We start from the raw sequence: 21,758 nt of genomic DNA on the forward strand, positions 1-21,758 counted from the left end.
ATCATCTTAAAGGGTGACTCTGTAGAATTAGTTGTTATTTTGTTTGAGTCCTTTGAAATCGTTTCCATACTATATAATTATCTTAAATTTTAAGTGCTTCTTGCAGTGATAATGTGTGCATTTTTTGTATTCTTATGTAAATGCTTTAGCAGTTCCCAGTGTAGAGTTGGAAGTGTCATTCAAAAACAGGTAATAGCTTTTCAAAATCTAGAGGAAGAAATTAATCTTTTTCTTCCACATCATTTTGCAGTTTGTATTCTATGGTTGTGTAGGTATGTTTTCAGCTATGACAGAAGCCTCCTTTCAATAATAAACATCCACTGGTGGGATACAGTGAAGCAAAGAGCTGAATTTCACTCAGTCTTGGTTTTAAAAGCTGTGGGACCAGCTGACAAACTGTTACATCCTACAGAGGGAAAATAATTATTCTGTGCACTCAATTAATCTGCACTCAGACAACCTAGGCAAAACCAGTTATGAGTTATAAAAATATTCTGCTGTAATGAAAGTTTAGGAATCCCTGATAAGATGGTAGTTTTTATGCGGTTTTGCCGAATTAAGTAAATGCAACTAGCTGGTCCCTCGGAGCACCTGTGCTTGTTGSAAAGGCCTCAGCTGGGGTGCAGGGGCTTTGGGTTTAGCTCCTGAAGGTGTCCTGTGTAACTTTGGGCAAGTCATAAACTCAGAAACAAATCTCTATCCGTCTAGGTACCTGGATCTCTCTGAAAATGTGAACATCACATAAAAGCTCCCAGACTAATGTACAGCACATCCAGTTTAGCAAAACAGTACCGACTCTCCTGGCTGCCTAGCTGCACGAGGGGTGCAGGCTAAACCTCCAAATCACGGGAAGCGTTAGCTACCCCGTGAGATATAGATGCTGCTGTGCTGAAACCTAYGGCTAATTCTATAACTGCAAATGCAATGCCTAAAGCAGCAGTTGATATTCAGACTGGCTCCCCCAAAGATGCCATGCGGGAACCAAGAGGAACATCAGCAGGGCATCCTGGAAAGTTATTTTTCCCCATTCCTGCAGTAGATTATTCGGTGAGGGGAAGGAGAGGAGCTGGTCGGCAGCTCCTCCTCCTCCAGGAGAACAACAGRCTGAGATAGACGGAGCTCAGTTATCTTGTAAAGCCAGTAATGGTGAAGGTTGTGTTTGAACCAAAAGAAAAAAGTGAGAGTTCTGTATTGAACAGAAGTAGGATGATTAAAATATGAGATCTAAAAGGCACCAYGTCTCACTAAAAAGCTAGGGCTGAGATTTCAAAGCAGACTGAGGGGTTCCACATACTTTCCATGAGTTTCAAAGGATCTTTGTCTACCTTTACTAGACTGTTTTGAAAGTTGAGATAAATTCTTACATATCATTTGCTTTTAATAACTTAGAGCTCAGTCCTGGAGCACTAACTCAGGCAAAGTCGTGATTCATTTCAACAGGAGCTTTGCCAGAATAAGACCGTAAGGTCTGGGGGCTGTTCCAGTGAAGGAGAGAAAAAATCCCTGTAAATATTGCAAAGCAAAATTTTATCTCAGTTATATCCAAGGCAATTTCTTCCTATTTCAGCAGTCAGATTGGTGATTCCAAGGATGATCTAGGGCAGACTTGCTCTGGCTTGGATGAGAACAGAATTGAAATCCTCTTCTATAAAACACTCCTCATAATTCACTTAACCCATCCGAACAGCAGTGGTCGTGCTGAGGGGTAGCTGCATGGGCTGCCTGGGGACAGCCTGTGCTGCTCCATGAGCTCTGCTTCCTTGCCTTTCTCTCCTTTCCCACCCTGGTTTCGTTTAGGTTCATTCCTGTCTCTCCTACCCCTCCTGCAGTGCTGCTGCGTTCAGAAAGGACCAGGGGCTTTGGCAGAGTTGGGTCCACAGCACAGGAGTTGAACGCAGCAGATCYGTGCTCCTATAGCCCCTCTGGGGGTAATTTACCCTGGCTGTATTCACTGCRTGCAGGAGAAGCCCAGAGTGGGGAGGCTTCTAATTCCCGTGCTACTGTTGAGCGCCCGAAGGTGGGTGAGATGAATCAGAGCTTGGAGTCAGCCCCACAGACCCAGATTTTGACTCAGATACTCAGGGATATTGAGGTAGATAAATCCTATTTATTTCAGAGATAGTTCAGTGCCTAAATGGTAGAATTTAAATGGAATTTAGTTATTCTGTTTGGTCGCACTGGTTCTAGCCTCAAAATCTGAAGAGTCTGAGGATGTTGGAAGTGGTGTCTTATTAGCCTCAGGCCTCTTGGAAGACTGCGYTTCTGAATTCAAAAGCACGTACTCCCCATGCAGACTTAAGTGGGTAGGATTCATCAGCATTTCCCCTGAATCTTTGGCCTGCTGTGCCTTCTTCACTCAGGCTTTCCTACTGCTTGTTAGATTATAGTARCAAAAAGTACCCCTAGACAGTAAAATGGAAGATCAACTAGTGGAAGAAATTGAAAAATGATCACTTTTTCTGACAGATAAACTCATCCACCTTTATACTTTCCGTTGTCAGATTTTTTTTTTTTTCTGTCAGGTCGCTGGCTGGCTGGCAGCAACCAGATGTTATTGGCAGACTTGGAAATAAATAAGCAGATATTAGAAAGAGAACTGATCCATAGAAGATTATATTCTCAAGAGAAGAAAAACTCGAGTAGTTTTTCAAACGAAGYATTGGACTTACCTTTCAGATTCCTCATTGCAGTACAAGGCACAGCAGCTATTAATTAAGTGCCAGGAGTTCTTTGTCTTAACTGTGCTTAACAGGACTTTCCATAGTAGAGATAGGGAGTTTATTTTTAAAATCAAGGTGCTCACATCCTTCAGCTTCTTTTATAATTCAGGAACAAAGATTTCTCTGCACTGGAACCTTTCTAAATCTTGTCAGAGAATTCCYTGTCTGTTCAAAGCATAGCACTGAGAATAAATTGAGAACGAGATGTTAAATGTTCCCTGGCTTGAATTCTTGGGGAGTCTAAGAGGCTTGTTAGTGGAGTAAAGAAAGCAGCAGCTCTAAACCAGGGAGTGGTTGTACTTCTATGTGCATTTACTGTTTTGCCCTATCTTTTTTTTTTTTCTTTTCTGTGGTAACTTAGAATGACAACATCTCTCCTGTTGCAATATTGTAAAATAAAGGTCTACAATGTTTGGCTTACRGAGCAAATGCTCCACACTATTCCCAGAAATCTGCAATTGTAGTCTAGGCTATCTTAAGTTAGGGTTTTAAATTGCACCCATCCCTGAAACATTTGGGTGCCTTCCAAGTTTAAATGAGCCTTGCAAGTGTTTTACCAGGGACCCCTGTCTYCTCTTCTGCTTAGACAACAGCAGCACCATGTCTCCCGCAAGTCTGGCTCCAGAGTAATCTGTTACAAACCAAGGGGCATCAGGAAGTGAGACATAAAATAACCAAATGACAGACCCTTGTAAGGTGTGGGAAAGTGAAAGCAAGCAGAGCTTTCTAAGCTTATCTCTGTGCTCAGGCGGGCTCTTAGAAGCACTGGAGTTCCCATTAAACTGTACATTTGATTTAGAGAAAACTTCCCATAGTTCACTGAAAAAGAAACCATTTATTCTTAACTTCATAGGGGGCAGCTGTCAGACAGCTCTCTGACTTTTCAGCAGTCTTTCATCATACAACCTGGTCTCCAAATGTTAATGGCTTAGCTGTAACATGAAGTGAGGTATTAGAAATGCTTGTTTCTTTCCACATTAGAGGGTTTGTTGGAGCCCACTGGAACAGCAACTATAAAACGCAAGGAAGCTGTATTTTGGAGGAAGCCTTGTGTGCCCATCTCTGGCATCTTGCAGTGAGGCTGTTCCTGGGCTGGTTTCTGAGGGACTGGTCCCTCTGGGCGGCTGAGACACGGAGGTGGCTGTGCTTGCTGCCCAGCGTGCGTTATTCTGAGGGCTTTGCTCAGCTGAGGCAACATGAGCCCCCTGGTTCCTGGGCTGTGTGGTATGAGCTTGCTTGTCAGAGCAATGCAATGCTTTAAACACTAGCGTGTGGTTCCCCTGAATTGCACACAGATGGAGAGCAGGCTRGTATTCMARCATCACTTCCTCCAAGCTCAAGAGYGGTGCATCTGTATGAGTAAGAGCAGCAGCAAAGGGGGCAGGAGACCTGCATGGGTGARCAAGRAGCTCTTGGCCARATTCAGACAGAAGAAGAAARTACACAGACTGTGGAAGAGGGGACAGGCTACTTGGGAGGATTACAGGAATGCAGTCAGAGTATGCAGAGATGCTGTGAGGAAGGCTAAGGCCCAGCTGGAATCGAGTCTGGCAAGGGATGTCAAGGCCAACAGGAAGGGCTTCTTCAAATACATCAGCAGCAAGAGGAGGACYAGGGAAAATGTGGGCCCRCTACAGAAGGGGGTGGGGGCCCTGGTGACAAGGGATACAGAGAAGGCAGAATTACTGAATGCCTTCTTTGCTTCAGTCTTCTCTGCWAAGGGCAGCCCTCAGGAATCCTGCAGCCTGGACRTGAGGGAGAAAGTCTGGAGAAGGGAAGACTTTCCTTTGGTTGAGGAGGAAAGKATTAGAGACCTTCTRGGSAGGCTAGACATCCACAAATCCATGGGCCCAGATGGGATGCACCCACGGGTACYGAGGGAGCTGGCGGATGTTGTTGCCAGGCCATTCTTCATCATCTTTGAAAGGTCCTGGAGAACTGGAGAGGTGCCYGAGGACTGGAAGAAAGCCAGTGTCACTCCAGTCTTCAAAAAGGGCAAGGAGGAGGACCCAGGCAACTATAGGCTGGTCAGCCTCACCTCCGTCCCTGGAAAGGTGATGGAACAGCTCATTCTGGATGTAATCTCCAGACATATGGAGGAAAAGAGAAGGTGATCAGGAGCAGTCAGCATGGATTCACCAATGGGAAATCCTGCTTAACTAATCTGAGAGCCTTCTAGGATGGAGTGACTGGCTGGATAGATGAGGGGGGAGCAGTGGGCGTTGTGCACCTTCACTTCAGCAAGGCTTTTGACACTGCCTCCCATAACATCCTCCTAGAAAAGCTCAGGAATTGTGGGTTAGACGAGTGGACAGTGAGGTGGATTGAGAACTGGCTGAAAGGCAGAGCTCAGAGGGTTGTCATCAGTGGTGTGGAGTCCAGCCGGAGGCCTGTGGCTAGTGGCATCCCCCAGGGCTCAGTACTGGGTCCCATTCTGTTCMACTTCTTCATCAATGACCTGGATGAGGGGATGGAGTGCCTTCTCAGCAAGTTTGCTGATGATCCCGAGCTGGGAGGAGTGCTGACACCCCTGAGGGCTGTGCTGCCRTTCAGAGAGACCTGGACAGGCTGGAGAGCTGGATGGAGAGGAACCTCCTGAGCTTCAACAAGAGCAAGTGCAGATCCTGCACCTAGGGAGAAATAACCCTAGACATCAGTACAAGCTGGGGGCTGACCTTGTGGAGAGCAGCTCTGCAGAGAAGGACTTGGGAGTGCTGGTGGATGACAAGTTGACCATGAGCCAGCAATGTGCCCTTGTGGCCAAGAAGGCCAGTGGTCTCCTGGGGTGCATTAGGAAGAGTGTTGCCAGGAGGTCAAGGGAGGTGAACCTGCCCCTCTGCTCAGCCCTGGTGAGGCCTTGTCTCGAGCACTGTGTCCAGTCCTGGGCTCCCCAGGACAAGAGAGACGTGGAGCTACTGGAGAGAGTCCAGCGTAGGGCTACGACGATGATCAGAGGGCTGGAGCACCTGCCCTATGRGGAACGGCTGCGAGAGCTGGGCCTCTTCAGCCTGGGGAAGGGAAGACTGAGGGGGGATCTGATCAATGTGTACAAGTACCTGAAGGGAGGGTGTCAGGGGGACTGGGACAAACTCTTTTCAGTTGTCCCATGTGACAGGACAAGAGGCAATGGGCAGAAACTGAAGCACAGGAAGTTCTGCCTGAGCGTGAGGGGGAATTTCTTCCCTGTGAGAGTGACGGAGCACTGGACCAGGTTGCCCAGGGAGGCTGTTGAGTCTCCTTCTCTGGAGATCTTCAAGGCCCGCCTGGATGCAGCCCTGTCTAACATGCTCTAGGTGACCCTGCTGAGCGGGGAGGTTGGAATGGATGATCTCCAGAGGCCCCTTCCAACCTTACTGGTTCTGTGATTCTATGTGTGCTCCTTTTRCTTGCAGCTGTCGCAGAGGAGGGGCTGGGCTGGGCAGCACAGTTTTTCATGTGTGAGGAGCTGGAAAACTCCTCTGAAATTAAATTAATCCACATTACTTTGACCCTCTAAATGTTGCTTGTAATGAAGGTATACTTTTTCTTACGGAAAGAAACTTAGTCCAATCTCTGGATAAGTGCGTCGTCTTAGTTGGGGATCTTTACTTGCTGAAACCAGTATTTTCTCCCACTCAGCATCAACTGTCAAATAAGTGGTCAATCTTACTTCTCATCTCCCTTGTACAAGCCATGGTTATTTTCCTTTCTTAAAAGTTTTTGCCATTTGAAACTTCTCAAATCCCACAGTTAGCCTGCCATCTAATATGAACACCCCTCTGAAATCCTTCTAGCAGCATATGTGCCATAACATAATTTAGGGAACCGTGAGGGCGGAGGAATTCCAAAGAGCATTGCTGCACCATATCATGAAGCGAGTTTGACTGCCAGTAATGCCCTGGCACTGTCAAACTACTGAGGTTTGAAAAACATCTATCCATGACATTCATGAATAAATGGATTGCAGTAAATCAAGCTCATTTGAAAAGGTCTCATTAACATTTTGTCATACAGAAATGCCACTTTGGTCAGGGTAGAGACAACCATCTCTTGAACCTCTGACATTCCCATTATTRTTAAGCTTAGTTTGTATTACTTACACCTCATAATAAGTAGCAAAACTGAATTAATAGAATGATAAATATGAAATATCCTTGATTTCTTAAAGCAAGGCATATTCTTTACAGAATATATGAACATTTCAAAGTTATCCTAAATGCAGTAAAGTCATGGGTAGTGTTTCCCTTGGTCATAACGTGTTTTGGATCAGGTGCTGAAAGAATCATTGCTTTCGTTCAGTGTAATGAACTGCTTAACTTTCCCTTCATTGAAATTATCCATRTTCAAAATTAAGCATGCAATATAATGCTTTGCAGTATAAAAGCCTGATTAATAGGTCTATTAATTTGGTGGTATTATTATTTTTGGTATATAATGCCAGTTCAAAGGCTATMCTGCATTTAGTACTTTACAGAGCTCTGTACTTGTTTCCCAAAATATGTTTGGTAATGTTTGTATCAGAGTGACACCTCTAAGAGAGCAATTCTAGCCCAGGCAGTTCAGAGAAATGGTCTGGGGAGATAGTAACAGCTATCTGAGAGCACTGCTAGCTGCACAGGAGAAATAACAACAGGCAGGACAAATGTTATTGCTGAGAACTACAGCCTGAAAGGATGGTTTTGAATGATGAAGTATTGGCTAATCCATAGTGCCATAAATATGCATCCACATTAAAAAAATATACAGGCCAAAGGGCAAGGCTGTCCTTTCACGTGGACTATAAGCTGACAGTGAAGGAAGGGCTTATTTGGTATAATGTGGCATTACTTCTTCTGCAGCTCCTGCTGTTACTCATCTTTGGCTTGTAGCTTCTTGCAGTCAGTGAGCAAAGGTGATTTCTAGTGCCTGGAAAAAGAGCTCATTTGGCAGYATTTGTCTCTAAGCTCTTCCTCTCAGGCAGCCTCCATCTTTTTTCTTTAGAAATCATCAGTGGCAGTGAGCTAACCAGTGGTAGTTTGTGCAGGTCCCAGTTAGCTGAGGTCCACTTGGGACAGCTGCCTCCCCACCCTTTGCAYGGAAGAGGCTTTTCGCAACGTGTTGGCTATGAGACAGAGCAGCAGAGGCCAAGGAGATCGTTCCCATGTTGATTTTGGCCAGCTTAGCTCCTAGCAGTGGTACAGACAGGTTTTCAGCCAGGTTGCGTGCTACCACAGAAACTGCATTCCTCATTATTGGCTATTCCTATGGGGAAGAGTGTAGTGCTTGTTCTGACTATGGTTCAGCCAGCTACTCTTCCCCAAAATGAGAGAAATTTTTGAGTGCTTTCCTTTCTTCAGTAGAATTTTAGGAACATCCGTTGGTAAAACAGTTGTGTCTCTGCCTGTAATTAAACAGACAGATTTAGAGCTTGCTGCAAACACTGRTTAGATTACTGTTTCTCCAGCACTTTAAGATAAATCTGAACRAATTCATGGATGACAGTCTGAAACAGATCTCCTCCATCTTTGTACCCCAGAGCTGATGTCCTGTAACTAGGATACAGCAGTAAATCCCACACACTACTAATCAGTCCTGCTGCTTCCACAGAGCCTTTCTGGGGAGCTTCCCAGTATCAGTAGAGTCACAAGCACAAAAGGATGCAAGTGTCAGGGGAGCCTTAGGTGCTAAMAGTGCTTCAGCCTCACTTCCTGCTGAAGCAGAAGCTGCCTAGCATGGTCACTGGGTATAACCCATCCTGGGTTATTGGTCTTGTGGTKTCAGTATCAGCCATGAGCAGCATTGCAGGAGGCTAGCCAAGACTGCGACTTGGCAGCAGAAAGGTTGTGCTGACCTTCTTGAYCCCTGGATCCCATACGGTGTTTAGCAAACACCTGCTGAGTCACCTTGCTGGAGGAACATGTTAAYTCATGGCTGGCATCTGCAGCCCTGATAGCAGCTGCCTGGCATACCCTTGGGGGCAGTGGACATGTAGACAAATACAAGAGTAATTGTGTAAAAAGGCTACTGGGACAGCAATGTGGTTTCTGTCTCAGCTCCTCTTGCCAGCTGGTAGATGTCTTTCCCTTGCAGTGGCTGGGCTGGGGCATGGCAATGTCTTCCTGGTGGGATGGCTTTTCCTTGATGCTGCAKCTCCATAGAAGATACCAGGCCTTTGGGTACTTTCTCTGTCCATTTGTCCTGAGGAGGCAGAGAGCTGGCAGACAACTGGCAGCTCAGAGGAGCAAACCACAAGTAGCTGACAAAATCAGGCAGTTGCAGTGTCTCCTCAGGTTTGACCACCTCTTAGTGCTAAGCCTTGGTAACTCATATCACTAGCCATGTTCAGAGAACAGCAACAGGCTCAGGGCTCAGCTGTTAAACAGAGGGGGCATGCAGGCTTGTGTTCAACTGGGAGCAGAATACAGTCCCATACCTTAAGAGGAGCTCTTCAGCTTAAATTTTTTTTTTTTTTTAAAGTAACATCTGACACACTTAAGTTGAGGACATTCTGCACAACAGCTGTGTCAGAGAGATTTGACGAAACTAGGATTTGATGTCAGTTATAACTGCTAGAAATCTGATTGTAATGGCCCAGAGGTTATCTGTGCAATAATGGGTATGCCATAAAATAGGTTGCTTAGCATTTTGGGGGGCTTTCTACTCTAGTGTGGGGGTGAAAAAAGGCTTCATATCTGCCTTTTGCTTCCTTCTCTGTTCTTTTAATTTTTAGGCTTGGGTACACTGAGCAGAAGGTCAGAAATACCATAAAATTGGACTGTATTTATCAGAGAAACAATTTAAAAGATAGAGAACTTTTATACAAATGCACAATGGCAAAGCTGAACAGCAAAGACTGTTTTACTTTGTCGTAAGACAAATGACTGAAAATATCTTACCTCCGTTATACAACTCAATGGTGCAGCCTCTTTTTAAATGTTGTGTTTCGTTTCTGGAAACGATACAGAAAAAAAAATTGAAAGGATTCAGTGAAGGGTAATGAAAATGATTAGAGGCATAGAGAACCTTTCATATGAGGAGAGATTTAAAAAGATTAGGCCCRCTTAGTTAAGACAAGAGATGAATAAGCGGAGACATGATAGAGAGATGTGGGGTAATGAATGGCACAGAAGAGGCACACTAGGTACTTTTATAAGCTGTGCTGTTTTTCAAAATTAAAAGCAGAGAAAAGAAAGCTATAAAATGAAGAGAAGTTTACTTAGATAAAGCACAACAGCCATCACCTTTCRGATGTGTTTTCCACTGTGCTAGCATCACCTGTGCAAGCCAGTGTCATGGGAAACGGAGATAATGAGCTTAGGAGAGTTATAGAATGAACTAGCTGCTTAGGGAAGAGGAAATCTTGAGCCTGTTGAGAGGAAACAGGAGTTCTGCTAAAATTGTGTCCAGGYTGATCAGACAGGCTGTTTCCCACCATGTTTTCAGAGAGCACTTCTCTTCCAACATCCCTGTTTTCAGTAGTCTGTGTAGACCATGTGTTAAGGCAGCTTCTGCTGTCCACTTGAGGTGCTTGTGGAGTGGATCTTGGTGCTTTGGTCAGCTGAGTAGAAGGAGTTGCTCTGCTTGACTCAGTCCAGCAGGAGGGAGACTGTGAGAAGATGTAGCAGGTCAGACCAAGATCCAGCCAGTTCAGTGTCTAAAGACGACCAGCAATGCATACTTGGAGAAGAGTATGATAGCAGAGTGCTCAAGAGCAGGGCAAGCATGTAGGACACTTCCACCTCCATTTTTCAGTGACTTGCAGCTGGGAATTGCCTGAGCCATAGGTTATAGTGCTTGATCAGACATGGGAATGTGATCCATGAATTCCTTCTCTGGGACTTTATCACACAATACAATCTTTGGCTATACATTGAGAAATTTATTCTAACATTCTTTTTTTTTTTTCTTTTTAAACACTAAACCCATGCTTATGAAGATCTCTCTCTAAAGAGGCTTAAGAACAGATTAATGCACAGGCTTTCCTTTACAGATTTTGAAGCAGTAAGAGGACTTTTGTACGTGTGAAACAATGAAAATWAAATATATATAAAAAAAAAGCAGTGTCTAGTTAATACTAGGATTGTACCACAGACGTTGATCTCATCCCATAGTCTGATTTAGAGCCTTCAGATAAGCTGACATGTGCTTACTGCTTATTGAACCTTCCTGAGTTTCACAAAACAGACAGTGTTTAAAGACTAGATACTTGCTTTTATTTTATTAGAATTTCTGTAACTTTGCACTAGTGCTGGCAAATCTTATGCCTAAAGCCAGAGAAATCAAGAAGGGTACATGCAAACATTAGGAGATATTGAAATGTTTATAGAGGATTTGATCATTCTGGAAGTTGCAGAGGCTTCCCAGTACCATGCACCCAGGATGGGTAGGGATGAACATGTTCAGTGTAGCTCTGCGCTGTTGCAGAGAAGCATACGAGACAACGTGGATCCCCTCTCTTTCTGATTTTTGTCGAGTAAATTATAATAAGTCTCATAACTTTGTGGGCAGGATTAGGAAAGGGACCTATGTTTGACATCTGCAAGGTGTTCTTCTAGGCATCTTCCAGAACATTGAAATCAAATTGTAGCTCTCTAAGAGGATTAATTTGCTCTGCAGTAATCAGAAGAGTATCTCTTTTTTGCATGTCTCATGCTTTAGTTCACTTGCCCYAATTAGGGAGTGTTTTGATTAATCAATACAGCTGTCGAAGTGAAGCATCACCTCAAGACAGGGGAACAATAATATGATCATGCATTGTTTCTATCTCAATTAAATTTCAGCACTTCTTACAGTCATTGAGTGTTTTTCTTTGGGATTGTCAGGCAGTACATCCATTTCACGGACAGAACAAGCCGAGAAGTGACACACCAAGCTTTAAATAGGTATTTATTGATGTACCTAAATGCCACTCAAAAATCTGGGCAAAGATGACTTGGGCAAGTTTTCACAGCTGAGTCACTGATTAGTACTGAGAAATAATGAAGGAAATTTAAATCTGTAAATCTCTGTATTTGTGATTAATATGTTTTCTGCTTCAGTTCACTGTGTGCATTTTTTCCTGAAGTTTTTGCGTTTGATTTGCTGTGTGAAGGAACAATGTCAAGGGAATAATTACAAGAGCTTTTCAATGCTTTCTTCATAGATTCAGAGAATACCTAGTGACAATCTTAAATCTCACTCTGGAGATGCTGGATAACCAGCTGTTTCCTTGGGCTCCATTTTGGTCTTTTTGGAAGCTTTGTCCTAAATAAATTTACACACCACAGACTTTTTGTGCTTTGCTTCACAGACTTTGGTTTATGATAACATCCCAAGAAATTCCATGCTATGGAATTACTTGGGATCACTTTTAAGAGAAATTGTGCCTTTCTGTCACTCCTGCCAGTAAGTAGGTTTTCATAGTTAAAGAATTCAGTATATCTCATCTACACAATTCTTCCCTGAATGGTCACACAGCCAGTGCAATGCCTTCAGGTTGTGGTGAGCTTCCACAAATTCTTGTTCAGCAGTTAGGTTTTGCTGTAGCAGTATTTAGGTCAGGTTTTCAGCACTCTCTGAAAACTTTGGGGTACGTACAATGTCTTTGTGAGAGCTCACCTGGAAGAAGCAGTGATATGACATCTGTCTTCCAAAGCCTGTATAAATGCAACTTTTCAAAAAGCACATCCTTTGCTGTGACCAGCAACTGTTGTACGTGGTCATGATGACATGATGAAATGAATTTCCTAATTACAGCCCTACAAGATCTGTGCATATTCATGTATTCTGAATTGTTCCCACTGAAATCACTTGGATTCCTCACAACAGGTATATTTAAGCAAAATGGACAATCTTTTGGGATTGGAACCTCTTTGTGGGAACTAGAATGTGTTAGTCCCTATCCAGAATAAGGGGTTTTAAGATAATTATAAGTTTCCTTCATTGCACCAAACAGATTTTGGTGGCTCCACAAAATACTAGTTTCTTCACACTGTCTTCTCACACTGGTGCTCCCGGAGCTGTTATTTCTGGTAGCTTAAAAGTTGAAGTATTCACATCTTGTGCTGTAGATACCATTGCACGTTACCAGGTGGTGACCCAAAGGATCCACCCTGGAACTTCACATGCCAAGATGGAGAAAATCAATCTCTGTTAATAAAAAAGGCAAGTTCACTGGTGCAGAAAATCACTAGTCAGGAGCCTTAAAGAGGCTCCTTCAAAAATTCATGATTATAGAATGGAATCCTGGGCTACACTACAATCCTCAAAGAAATCAGGATATGGAGAAAAAAAAATCCTATTTTCATTATGTGGAGAAAATAAAGAATGAACCCTATAAGCAGATAGAATCATTAATTAAACGGAACATAACTTTATGCTCAGTATGTTAGAATATTTCCCAAGTATCCCAATACTTTTTCCAAGTATTTCCAAAGTCTTTTTTTTTTTTTTTTTTTTTTTTTTTTTTTTTTTTTTAATGTTTATTCATGCCCCTAGCACTAAAGCTGTCTGAATAAAATTTCAGATCATTCTGGTCAACTGCTGTACAGTAGCTGCAGGATATTAAATCAGGAGTAATCTATAGAAATTTAACAAACAACCTGCCAAATGACTTAAGCTTTCAACTCTGTAAAGTATTTGGTCAAGTCTCCTGCTGATGGTATTCACGATGTAAATACAGTTTACACTAAATAGCCCTGAGCAGGCATCTTTGACCTCCATATGTGCACTATGCCTGCAGCCATCCTGACTAGAGTCTTTTCTAATATGACAGAGACTTGAAGATGCTAAACAGCTATTTTTAAATCAGATTTCCCATTTTCTGCTGGGGGAGGGACCTCAAACTTCAGGATCGTCACCATCACAGAATCATTACTGTTCAGTCCTGCAGGGTTTGTGGATTTGATGGCTGATAATTTAAATGATGTTTGGCTCGTAACAGTGGCCTTTGCACAACAGCTTAGTTTCAACCTTATTTTAGCTTTCAGCTTTGACAGAGCCTTAACACAGTATTTTGTATGGAAGAGACTGGACTATTTTAGATGTTTCTAAAATGACGTAAGCTACAATTTTTGTTTCCCTTGGTAATCTGGTCAGCTGCTTGGAAATATGGGCATTCTATGTGTATGCTACAATGCCTTTTTACTATATGATCATACACAAAGTTATTGGGTTTTTATATTTTATATTTAATGCAGCTGTAGATGTATTTATACATTTCAGTAGTTCAGCTGATCAGATCAAAACCAAGAAGAAGCTTCTGACAGTTCATCCTCTTGCTTACTTAAGCATGACTAAGTCATGGCTACAATGAATCCAGTTTTAAGTTTCATTCATTCAATCATTCTTTCATTCATTGTTTGGGGGTATGTATGAGGGGTTCAGGTGAGCAGGATTTATTGTTGCATAGATAGCATCACTCTTGATTTCTGAAGTAAGCAGCTGGAGATGCTATTTCACACAAATACTCTTTTTTCTATCTGTTTTTTGTAACAATGTATTCATAGCACTTGACTATTCAGATCACATTCAGATTATCTTCATTGCAAAGGTGGACTTCCTTTCAGGACAGCTGAGAGACAGGAAAAGCCAGGAATGACGTTACTATCATTGTACACTTGCATCTATTGATATGTCTATTTAAGGCCTTAGAATTAAACACTTGTTTTTATGTATAAATTTTCAATAGGATTAATTACACAAGCTAGAAAAGGTCAGTTTTAATTTGGGCAATCAGTGTAGGCCTTCTCTAGACTTTGACCTGCATTTCTTGAGTACATTATCGAAGAACTTTACAGCAAAGAYAATATAATGGCCATTCTGGACTTGCTGCCCTGCATCGTATTTTAGCTGGTGGGCTGAGAGAAGCCCAATCTGTACCCAGCTGGGCCGGTGTGTGGACTTGCCAAGCTCAGGAAAGTACGCTTAAATTGTGATACCCCCAATCAGGAGCATATCTGTTCGTGTGCCCAGTTCAAAGCTTCCCTCTGCAGTTCTTCTCCCAGACTCTTTTTTAAATGAGTAGCAAAGGCACGTACTGGATTAAACAAAATGTGAGCAATGGGTGGGCACAAACACTTGCAAAAGGTGAGATGTGCTGGATGCAACTGCTGGGTATTCAGGAACTAGCAGAGCATTTCAGCTCCTGCAAACAGCTTGTGCGGGAACGATTCTATATGGAAGGGAGGAAGCCTTCCCCACTGCACATGCATTTTCCGGAGCTGCAGCCACAGCCTGGGAATTACGGAGGTGTCCGTCAAGACAAAGGAGCGTGATTTTGTGCCAAACAGTCGGGTGAAGGAGATGGTCCGATCTAGTGCCAGGGAAAAAAAAGAAAAAAAAAAAAAAGGAGGAGATATGACATGTGCTTGTTAGCCCAAGAGAAAAAAAAGGGTGAAATAGGTTTTTAACATCTTTCTGTCCATTTCCCCGCTCTGTGTCAAGCTCTCCCCTTTTGCAGAGTGGGGCTGTGGCACTGTGTGGTCCTCTGCGAAGTGCTGGAGGGGGCTCAGGCACCGAACCCCTCGCAGGCAGGGGCTGGAGCTGCAGGTAGCTGGCTTCCTCAGAGACGGCCAGAGGAAATATGTAGCTCTGTTCGTGACCTGCAGCTCTGGCACGCCATACAGGCAGGCCTTTTGTACCCTAAACAGCTCCAAATTACTGTACRTAAACCATAATCTTCTAGCGGGAGCACTGTAGTTTTCCATTTGGCTGCTAATTGGATGATAAACTTGTAATAGCCCTTATTAACACGGCGAGCACTGGGCAGGGTAAAGTGATGGAAGGCTTTTATTTAGAAATCTTGTAAAAATACAGTGACTGTCTCTGCTTGACAGCGATTGAAACCAATTGTCAATTAACTAAATAACAGCCAATTAGCTTGAAGGAAAAGGGAGAAAATTGCTTACTTCACATTCTTTGTTGAAGCAAATGCCAGTCAGAGGATGTGAGTTTTTTTTTCTTTCTCCTACAAGAAGAAAAAATGGCGATAGATGGGGAGAAAATATACTGTTTTTTGAAATACCATCTTTTTCTCAGACAAGAATATTTGAGAAACTAGATAAGAACATCTTAAGCTCCTGAGACATTTAATTTCCTGTGATTTTTTTAATCAAAATTATAATCATTATGCGAGCACAATTTTTCTTCCCTTCTTTCACGTTGCTGTAGGATACTTGTGCACAAGGACAGCTCCGCTGAAGCTGGCTGACTTCACAAATAGAGACTAGCGCGCAGCTGGCTGCTCTGAAATGCAGCGCTAGGCAGGATTGCGATACTTATATCTGCACGACCAGACCAAGTCCTTCCTCTTTTGTACTTATATAGACTTTCAGGGGTCYGTAGGTGAGACCTTGTCAAAGCTTGAAATGCTAAAAAAGCAAAGCACCCCGAGGAGGATTTACTTAGGAAGAAAGTGAGTGGTTGTTTCAGGACTGGTGTTTTGGTCTTAGATGGATCAAGGACCATCTTGGCATGTTTCATGCCTGCGTTCTTCTTTTCTATCTGCGTAATCGTGCCCAAAGATATTGATTGAGTCGAGGCCATTACACAGCAAAAGCCCGTCACTCCACAGCCAGGAAGAAAAAGGCTGTCTCCTGGTTTGTTGCTCTTTATTTTAASTATTAACCCAACACCATCTACTCCCCCCAGAAAACAGTGCAGTTCAACATGGGGACTAAAGTTTGATCTACCAGGCTTTGTACCATGGTACCATTTAACTCCGACCATTCTTGGAGCAGAGGCTGATGTCTCCAGGGGGGTCTCTGACAGCTAGAGTTGCAGAGGACGATCTGCAGGGCACAGAAAGAGCACAGGTTAGACCAAAAAGGCAGCTGCTAGAGGCTAACTTAATACTGCTGGATTAGTGAGAAACCATTTACTGACGGCATCCTGCCTTTGAATTTTTATTGCACTTTCCCTGCAAGCGGTTAAAGGCAGTAGTTAATGCACAAAGGCTTTACGCGTCCTAACTTCCCACCTCTGGGGCCAAGCCACAGTGGTCCCTTGTGGGTGACACTCGGACTGCGTCTGCCTAACATATCCATTAGTTGCATCAATCAATAATTCTTCACTTAGAGCTTTTACTCGTTGTTCAGAAAGATTTTATTATGCTGCTTTGAGCTGCTCTCAGTGTCATTTCACAGTTTTCAAACTGCGTTACTCTTTCGTTAATACTTTTAGGGCTAGTGTTTCATAATCAGATAGTGAAGGGTGAGAGGTACGTCTTTTAACTGTTGGAAAAGCAACGAATATTGGATGCTTTTGCATTAACTGATGTGAAATTCAGCACTGCGCATATTGATCTGTTACTTTCTTACAGGAACATTTTACACCTGAATGCAAGTTCAAGGAATCAGTATTTGAAAACTACTATGTGACATATTCTTCAATGATCTACAGACAGCAACAGTCTGGCCGGGGTTGGTATTTGGGTCTTAACAAAGAAGGAGAAATAATGAAAGGAAACCACGTGAAGAAAAATAAACCTGCAGCACACTTTCTTCCAAAACCATTAAAAGGTAATTGCCTTGGTTTGTTCCATTTATCTGAGCTGACATTATATTGTGTCAGAAGTGTTTAATTGCTGTGCGTATTCATTGGAAGGGCTCAGCTGCTTATTTTACAGGAGTATAACATTCTGTAACATACCATGAATGCAATCAGAGTTGCTTTTTTTAGGTTTCTCTACTTTGCTTCCATCTTTTTCTCATCTAACCAAATAGGTATGTTAGCTTCTTTGTGTCCAAAGTCCACAGTGTCTCCACTGTAGGGGATGAAGGCTTTCCATGGAATGACCCGGACACCTGATCACYGGCCATTTGCATCTTGCCGTACATCTTGTCTCTCTGTGCTTTATGTTACAGGCTTTGTCTATCTATTTCTGCCTGGGATAAATCTGTAATGTGCAGAGCTAATTAAACTGTAATTAATATGGCACTAGCACGTGACAATTAAAGGTAATGCACGTGGGATATGTGTGCTGCTTTATCTTAAAAGCCGAGACCTAGATTCATCCCAGTTAACTGAAGCATCTAAGTCAGTACTGTGGTCACACCAGCTTCTCCCTTTGGTCAATGCAAAGAGAGGGATCTCAGCCATGGCATGGAGGTGCTCCCCGTTCTCCAGAAGAGCAAACTTCTTTATGCTCCTCCCTCAAGAGGAATGAAACCTCCTGCTGGTTATGCTTCTAAGCAACCTTGTAAGGCAGTGTCATTTTGAAACTAGAGAGCATATTTCAAAGGTGCATAGTCTTGAATGGATGCTAGTCTAGCTTGACAAGCTAATGTAAGGTTTTAGGTAACTGACTTTGGGGTTGACTCTCGCTTCTGATGTGTGTCAAAACAAAGGAAACAGAAGACTTAAAAATCCATTTTCCCACCTATTTGCCTAGGCTATGTATAGAAGTAACAGGTCAGATCATAGCTATTGGGAGAGTACTTCACCTTTAGTAAGCAAGTGCTGATTTTTATCAGCTCAGGCCTGTCTTGCAGCATTTTGTATGTGAAGAGGTTAACCGGGTGATTTAATTGGGAGGAGGAGGAAGCCGTTTTTTTTCCAGTCTCTGAAATGTCGTTCCCTTAAAGAGGCTCTCAGACTTTCTTAGGAAGCGTTTGAAATGGAAGCGGTCTCCTTGCAGTGAACGGCTATGTTTCCTTCGTTCCCTTCTTAACGGTGCTTATTGCTGAATGAAAAATGCAGGTTTCACAGCCAGATGTGGCACTGACTGATAAGTGAGTAGCCCGTAGCCCATGACCTGTGCTGACACGCTGCCCTCTCCTTTGCTTTGCAGTGGCCATGTACAAGGAGCCTTCTCTCCACGATCTCACAGAATTCTCAAGATCTGGAAGTGGGACCCCAACAAAGAGCAGAAGTGTTTCAGGAGTGCTAAACGGGGGTAAATCCATGAGCCAAAATGAGTCAACGTAGCCAGGTTAAGGCAAGCCAAGTGCTCTCTAAACAGAACCTTACCTCTGGATGCAGTTGAATTCTTACTAGCAGTCTTTCATCCAAACGTTCAATTGCCCAGGACAAGTCACCGAACTTGCATAGGTCACTCGTTTATCAGCCATTAGATCTACTGGTTGTCAAAGGATATACCCCAATAATGTAGAATATGCTTGTGCATATCACAAGGCATTTGGATAGCCAGCAAACATAACTGCGGAATAAATCTCGGAGAAGAAATGTCCAGCTCTTTCTCTCTTTCTCTCTCTCTCTTTCTCTCCCTCTCTCTTTCTCTCTCTCCTATGCTTTGTGGAATACGAAACAAAAACATTTCACAGCATTCACTGCTGATAAGAATTTGCTTTCCAACTAAGAAAAAGACCACTTTTGCTCTTCAAAGGAAATTTTAATGCTTATATGTTTTATAGGGGCAAACAAAAATAAATATGTAAACTCTGTTGTTTCCTTGGCTTACCGTTTTATATCTAAGGCTTGATAAAAAATGTATCCTTTAATTTGGAATAGAGCAACTTTTTGATTTCTGAACTCCAATGGGTCTTTAAAGCTACGTCTTTAAAAAAAATAAAAATTCAGGGTTGGAACTGAGAGTTGGTGTCTCAGGCTCAAGCAAACAGTGTTCTTGTGGTTTTAAACACAAAGAAATATAAATTTTTATAGATTTGTAGTTTCTGGTAAAGTTCTTGTGCTAACCCCAGTCTGTAGGAATTGAGCTGTTTTGTTATCTCAAGTGGAAGTTAATGGAAAGGGATAAAATTATCCTCCAGTGTAGATTTCTCTTAATTCCATTTTGTGTGTCATGTTAAACTATTGTTGTGGCTTCTTTTCTAAAGACAGAAACTGTGGAATTAAGGTGACTTAATTTTTTTATAAGAAACGTCTTATTTGTAAATGTCCTTCTTTCACTGTAACGGGCACGTGAATATTGTGTAGGAGGAGCGTTAGGACAGGTTACCCCTAAACAACATATACTTATACATGCTATTGGAAACAATTGTTTAAAAAAAAATGTAGTTAGGTTTCCATTTAAGTCATCATGTCTGTTGCATGGGAGAAAGTTGGACTATTGGCATAGAGTTGCATGACGTGTAAGATTTTGTGCATTAATCATCGTTGGATTCTGTGCTCCAAAACCGACATAGTTCTGTACAGGCAGCTTTCTGCCTCGTACAAGAGAGTTGTTTATTATTTGTTGTATACACAACCATGCACTGAATAAACTATTTATATTAAGATGTACTTTTTAAAAAAGCTTGTTTGATTATATTATGTACCTTGGTTACTAATTTCAAGGGAAAGCGTTGGCAGTTAAAATATAATATGATAGAGCAGTACTGTAATTAATGTTAAAAATCTTTTTATGTAATGGGTTATTCCCCTGTAATGCCATACACTATACAAATGAGACCGTGTTCTTCCTTTTGGATATTGTTAGAACTGGTCTTACAAGCCCAGCCGAGATACTCAAAACATAGTGASTATTTAGTGCCACAAAGCAGTGGTGACGTTCCCTCTGCTGCACGCTGTTGGAGTCCCAGAGAACTGCACTGCTCGGCTTTGAGCTTCTCCAGCTAACCTCTTCCTGAGCAGTGACCCTACCCGCCACCTTGCAGCACGCCTCCTGAGAGCTCTCGGTACCCGGTACTCCAAAGAGAGCCGGTAAGTCGAGCCTGTGCCAGAACGGCTCCTCGAGGATGCTCTGAGTTTGCAGTGCACCACTGCAGACGCGCCGTAGGGGCCGGTTTAGTCTGGTCTTGAAGAAACAGGTTTCCAACCTCCTGCCTTTGTGCACGTGTTTTGGAGAAAAAAAATGAAAAAAAATACCTCTCTCTCCCTCTCTCTCTCCTGGCCTTCCTTTTCTGTCAAAAAATATCAGTGAGAAATTTTATCTTCTATAATATCCAGGCAGYTCTGACAGGTGAGCTTCACTTATTAAGACTTTTCCAAGAGGAGGCCTTGGAGGAACAAGTTCACATCACACATGGCTGAAGAAACAGCTCTGGAAGGGAAGAGAGTAGATATGCAAACAAAAAGCTGCTCAAAAACGTTAGCTAGAGATTGCAGTCTGATATTCTGCTATCYAGTCTGTCCCCCTCCCACTTGACCAAATGGAGTTAGACCTCAAACCAGGCTGGGACAAGAGCAGCAGAGGGAAGCGTGGCTTCTGTCCATCGTCTGGCTGCTTGTCTCCTATCTTTGCCCCATTCCCTCAGTTGTGCCAGTGCGCAACTTTTTTGATTTAAGACAGTGTCGGGGTGCGAGAGGGGGGAAGGTGTACCTTCAGCTAATGCAGATTTTGTTTCGGATCAAAACCATAAATTTGTAGTTRGCAAGAAAATACATCTTGCTGAGCTCCTGTGTCTGAGCAGAACGTTTTCCTCTCCCAGTAACACCCTCTTGCTGGCCTTCAGAGGGCCCGCRGACCCTCAGTTTGCCCCTCACATAAGAATGAAGAAGGTGGGTGCTCAGTGAAAGCCTCTTTGCTTGAAGGCTGCTGYGGCACTCCTACTTCTTAGCGCTCCTCACTGGGCTCCTCTAGTTCGTTCAGCACAGTCAGTACCACGGAAATGTTCCTTAAAAATGAAGACTTGACTAGCAATTGCTCCAGGGTTTTTGAGAACTTAGTGGCCAGGAGCATCTATTACGTTCAACTAAGTGTGCTTTGCCCCCATGGAACRTTTTCTTTAACCCTTCTGACCTAGATGTCAGACTCGTGAGGGGCATGTTTCAAGTAAGGAGTCCTAGTGCCTTAGGAAGATAAAACCTGATTAAAAATAAAAAAGAATTAAAAAGAAAAGTCATTATATGTGCCAAAGCTATTTAGATACTATGTTGTTGAGTGCTACTGTCCTAAAGGTAACTGCAGGGCTGCTTCTTTCTTTTAGCTGTGGCCTTGCTTTTGTTCCCCATCCCCAGTACATCCAATCATGATAGTAATCTGCAGGGAAGAAGAAATGCTCATCTCACACAGCCTCACTTCTGAAGTCTATAGTTTGCCTTTGGTACTGATATTGGCATCAGCTGTGAACAGTCACTGCCAAGTCTCCAGTTTCAAAGGTTTCTAGTGTTCCAGACTAACAAAGCCCACTCTTGGATTAAAGACAAGACAAGAGATTTGGTAATAGCTGATTCAGAAAC

The 21,758-nt window shown here is 42.9% G+C and overlaps 1 protein-coding gene across 1 annotated transcript in view; it reads left to right on the plus strand.

The window, feature by feature from the left end:
• Positions 1-19,867, plus strand: part of FGF13 (fibroblast growth factor 13) — a 252,795-nt gene extending 232,928 nt beyond the window's left edge. The window contains exons 4-6 of the mRNA XM_085325521.1: positions 1,962-2,017; positions 16,978-17,176; positions 18,448-19,867. Of these exons, the coding sequence (XP_085181647.1) occupies positions 1,962-2,017; positions 16,978-17,176; positions 18,448-18,584 (392 nt within the window). The 3' untranslated portion in view covers positions 18,585-19,867. The remainder of the gene's footprint in view (positions 1-1,961; positions 2,018-16,977; positions 17,177-18,447) is intronic.
• Positions 19,868-21,758: the final 1,891 nt, after the last annotated feature.

The sequence above is a fragment of the Rhea americana genome, unplaced genomic scaffold (assembly GCF_003343005.1).
Source record: "Rhea americana isolate MKP2758 unplaced genomic scaffold, rheAme1 scaffold_98, whole genome shotgun sequence".
Lineage (NCBI taxonomy): Eukaryota > Metazoa > Chordata > Aves > Rheiformes > Rheidae > Rhea > Rhea americana.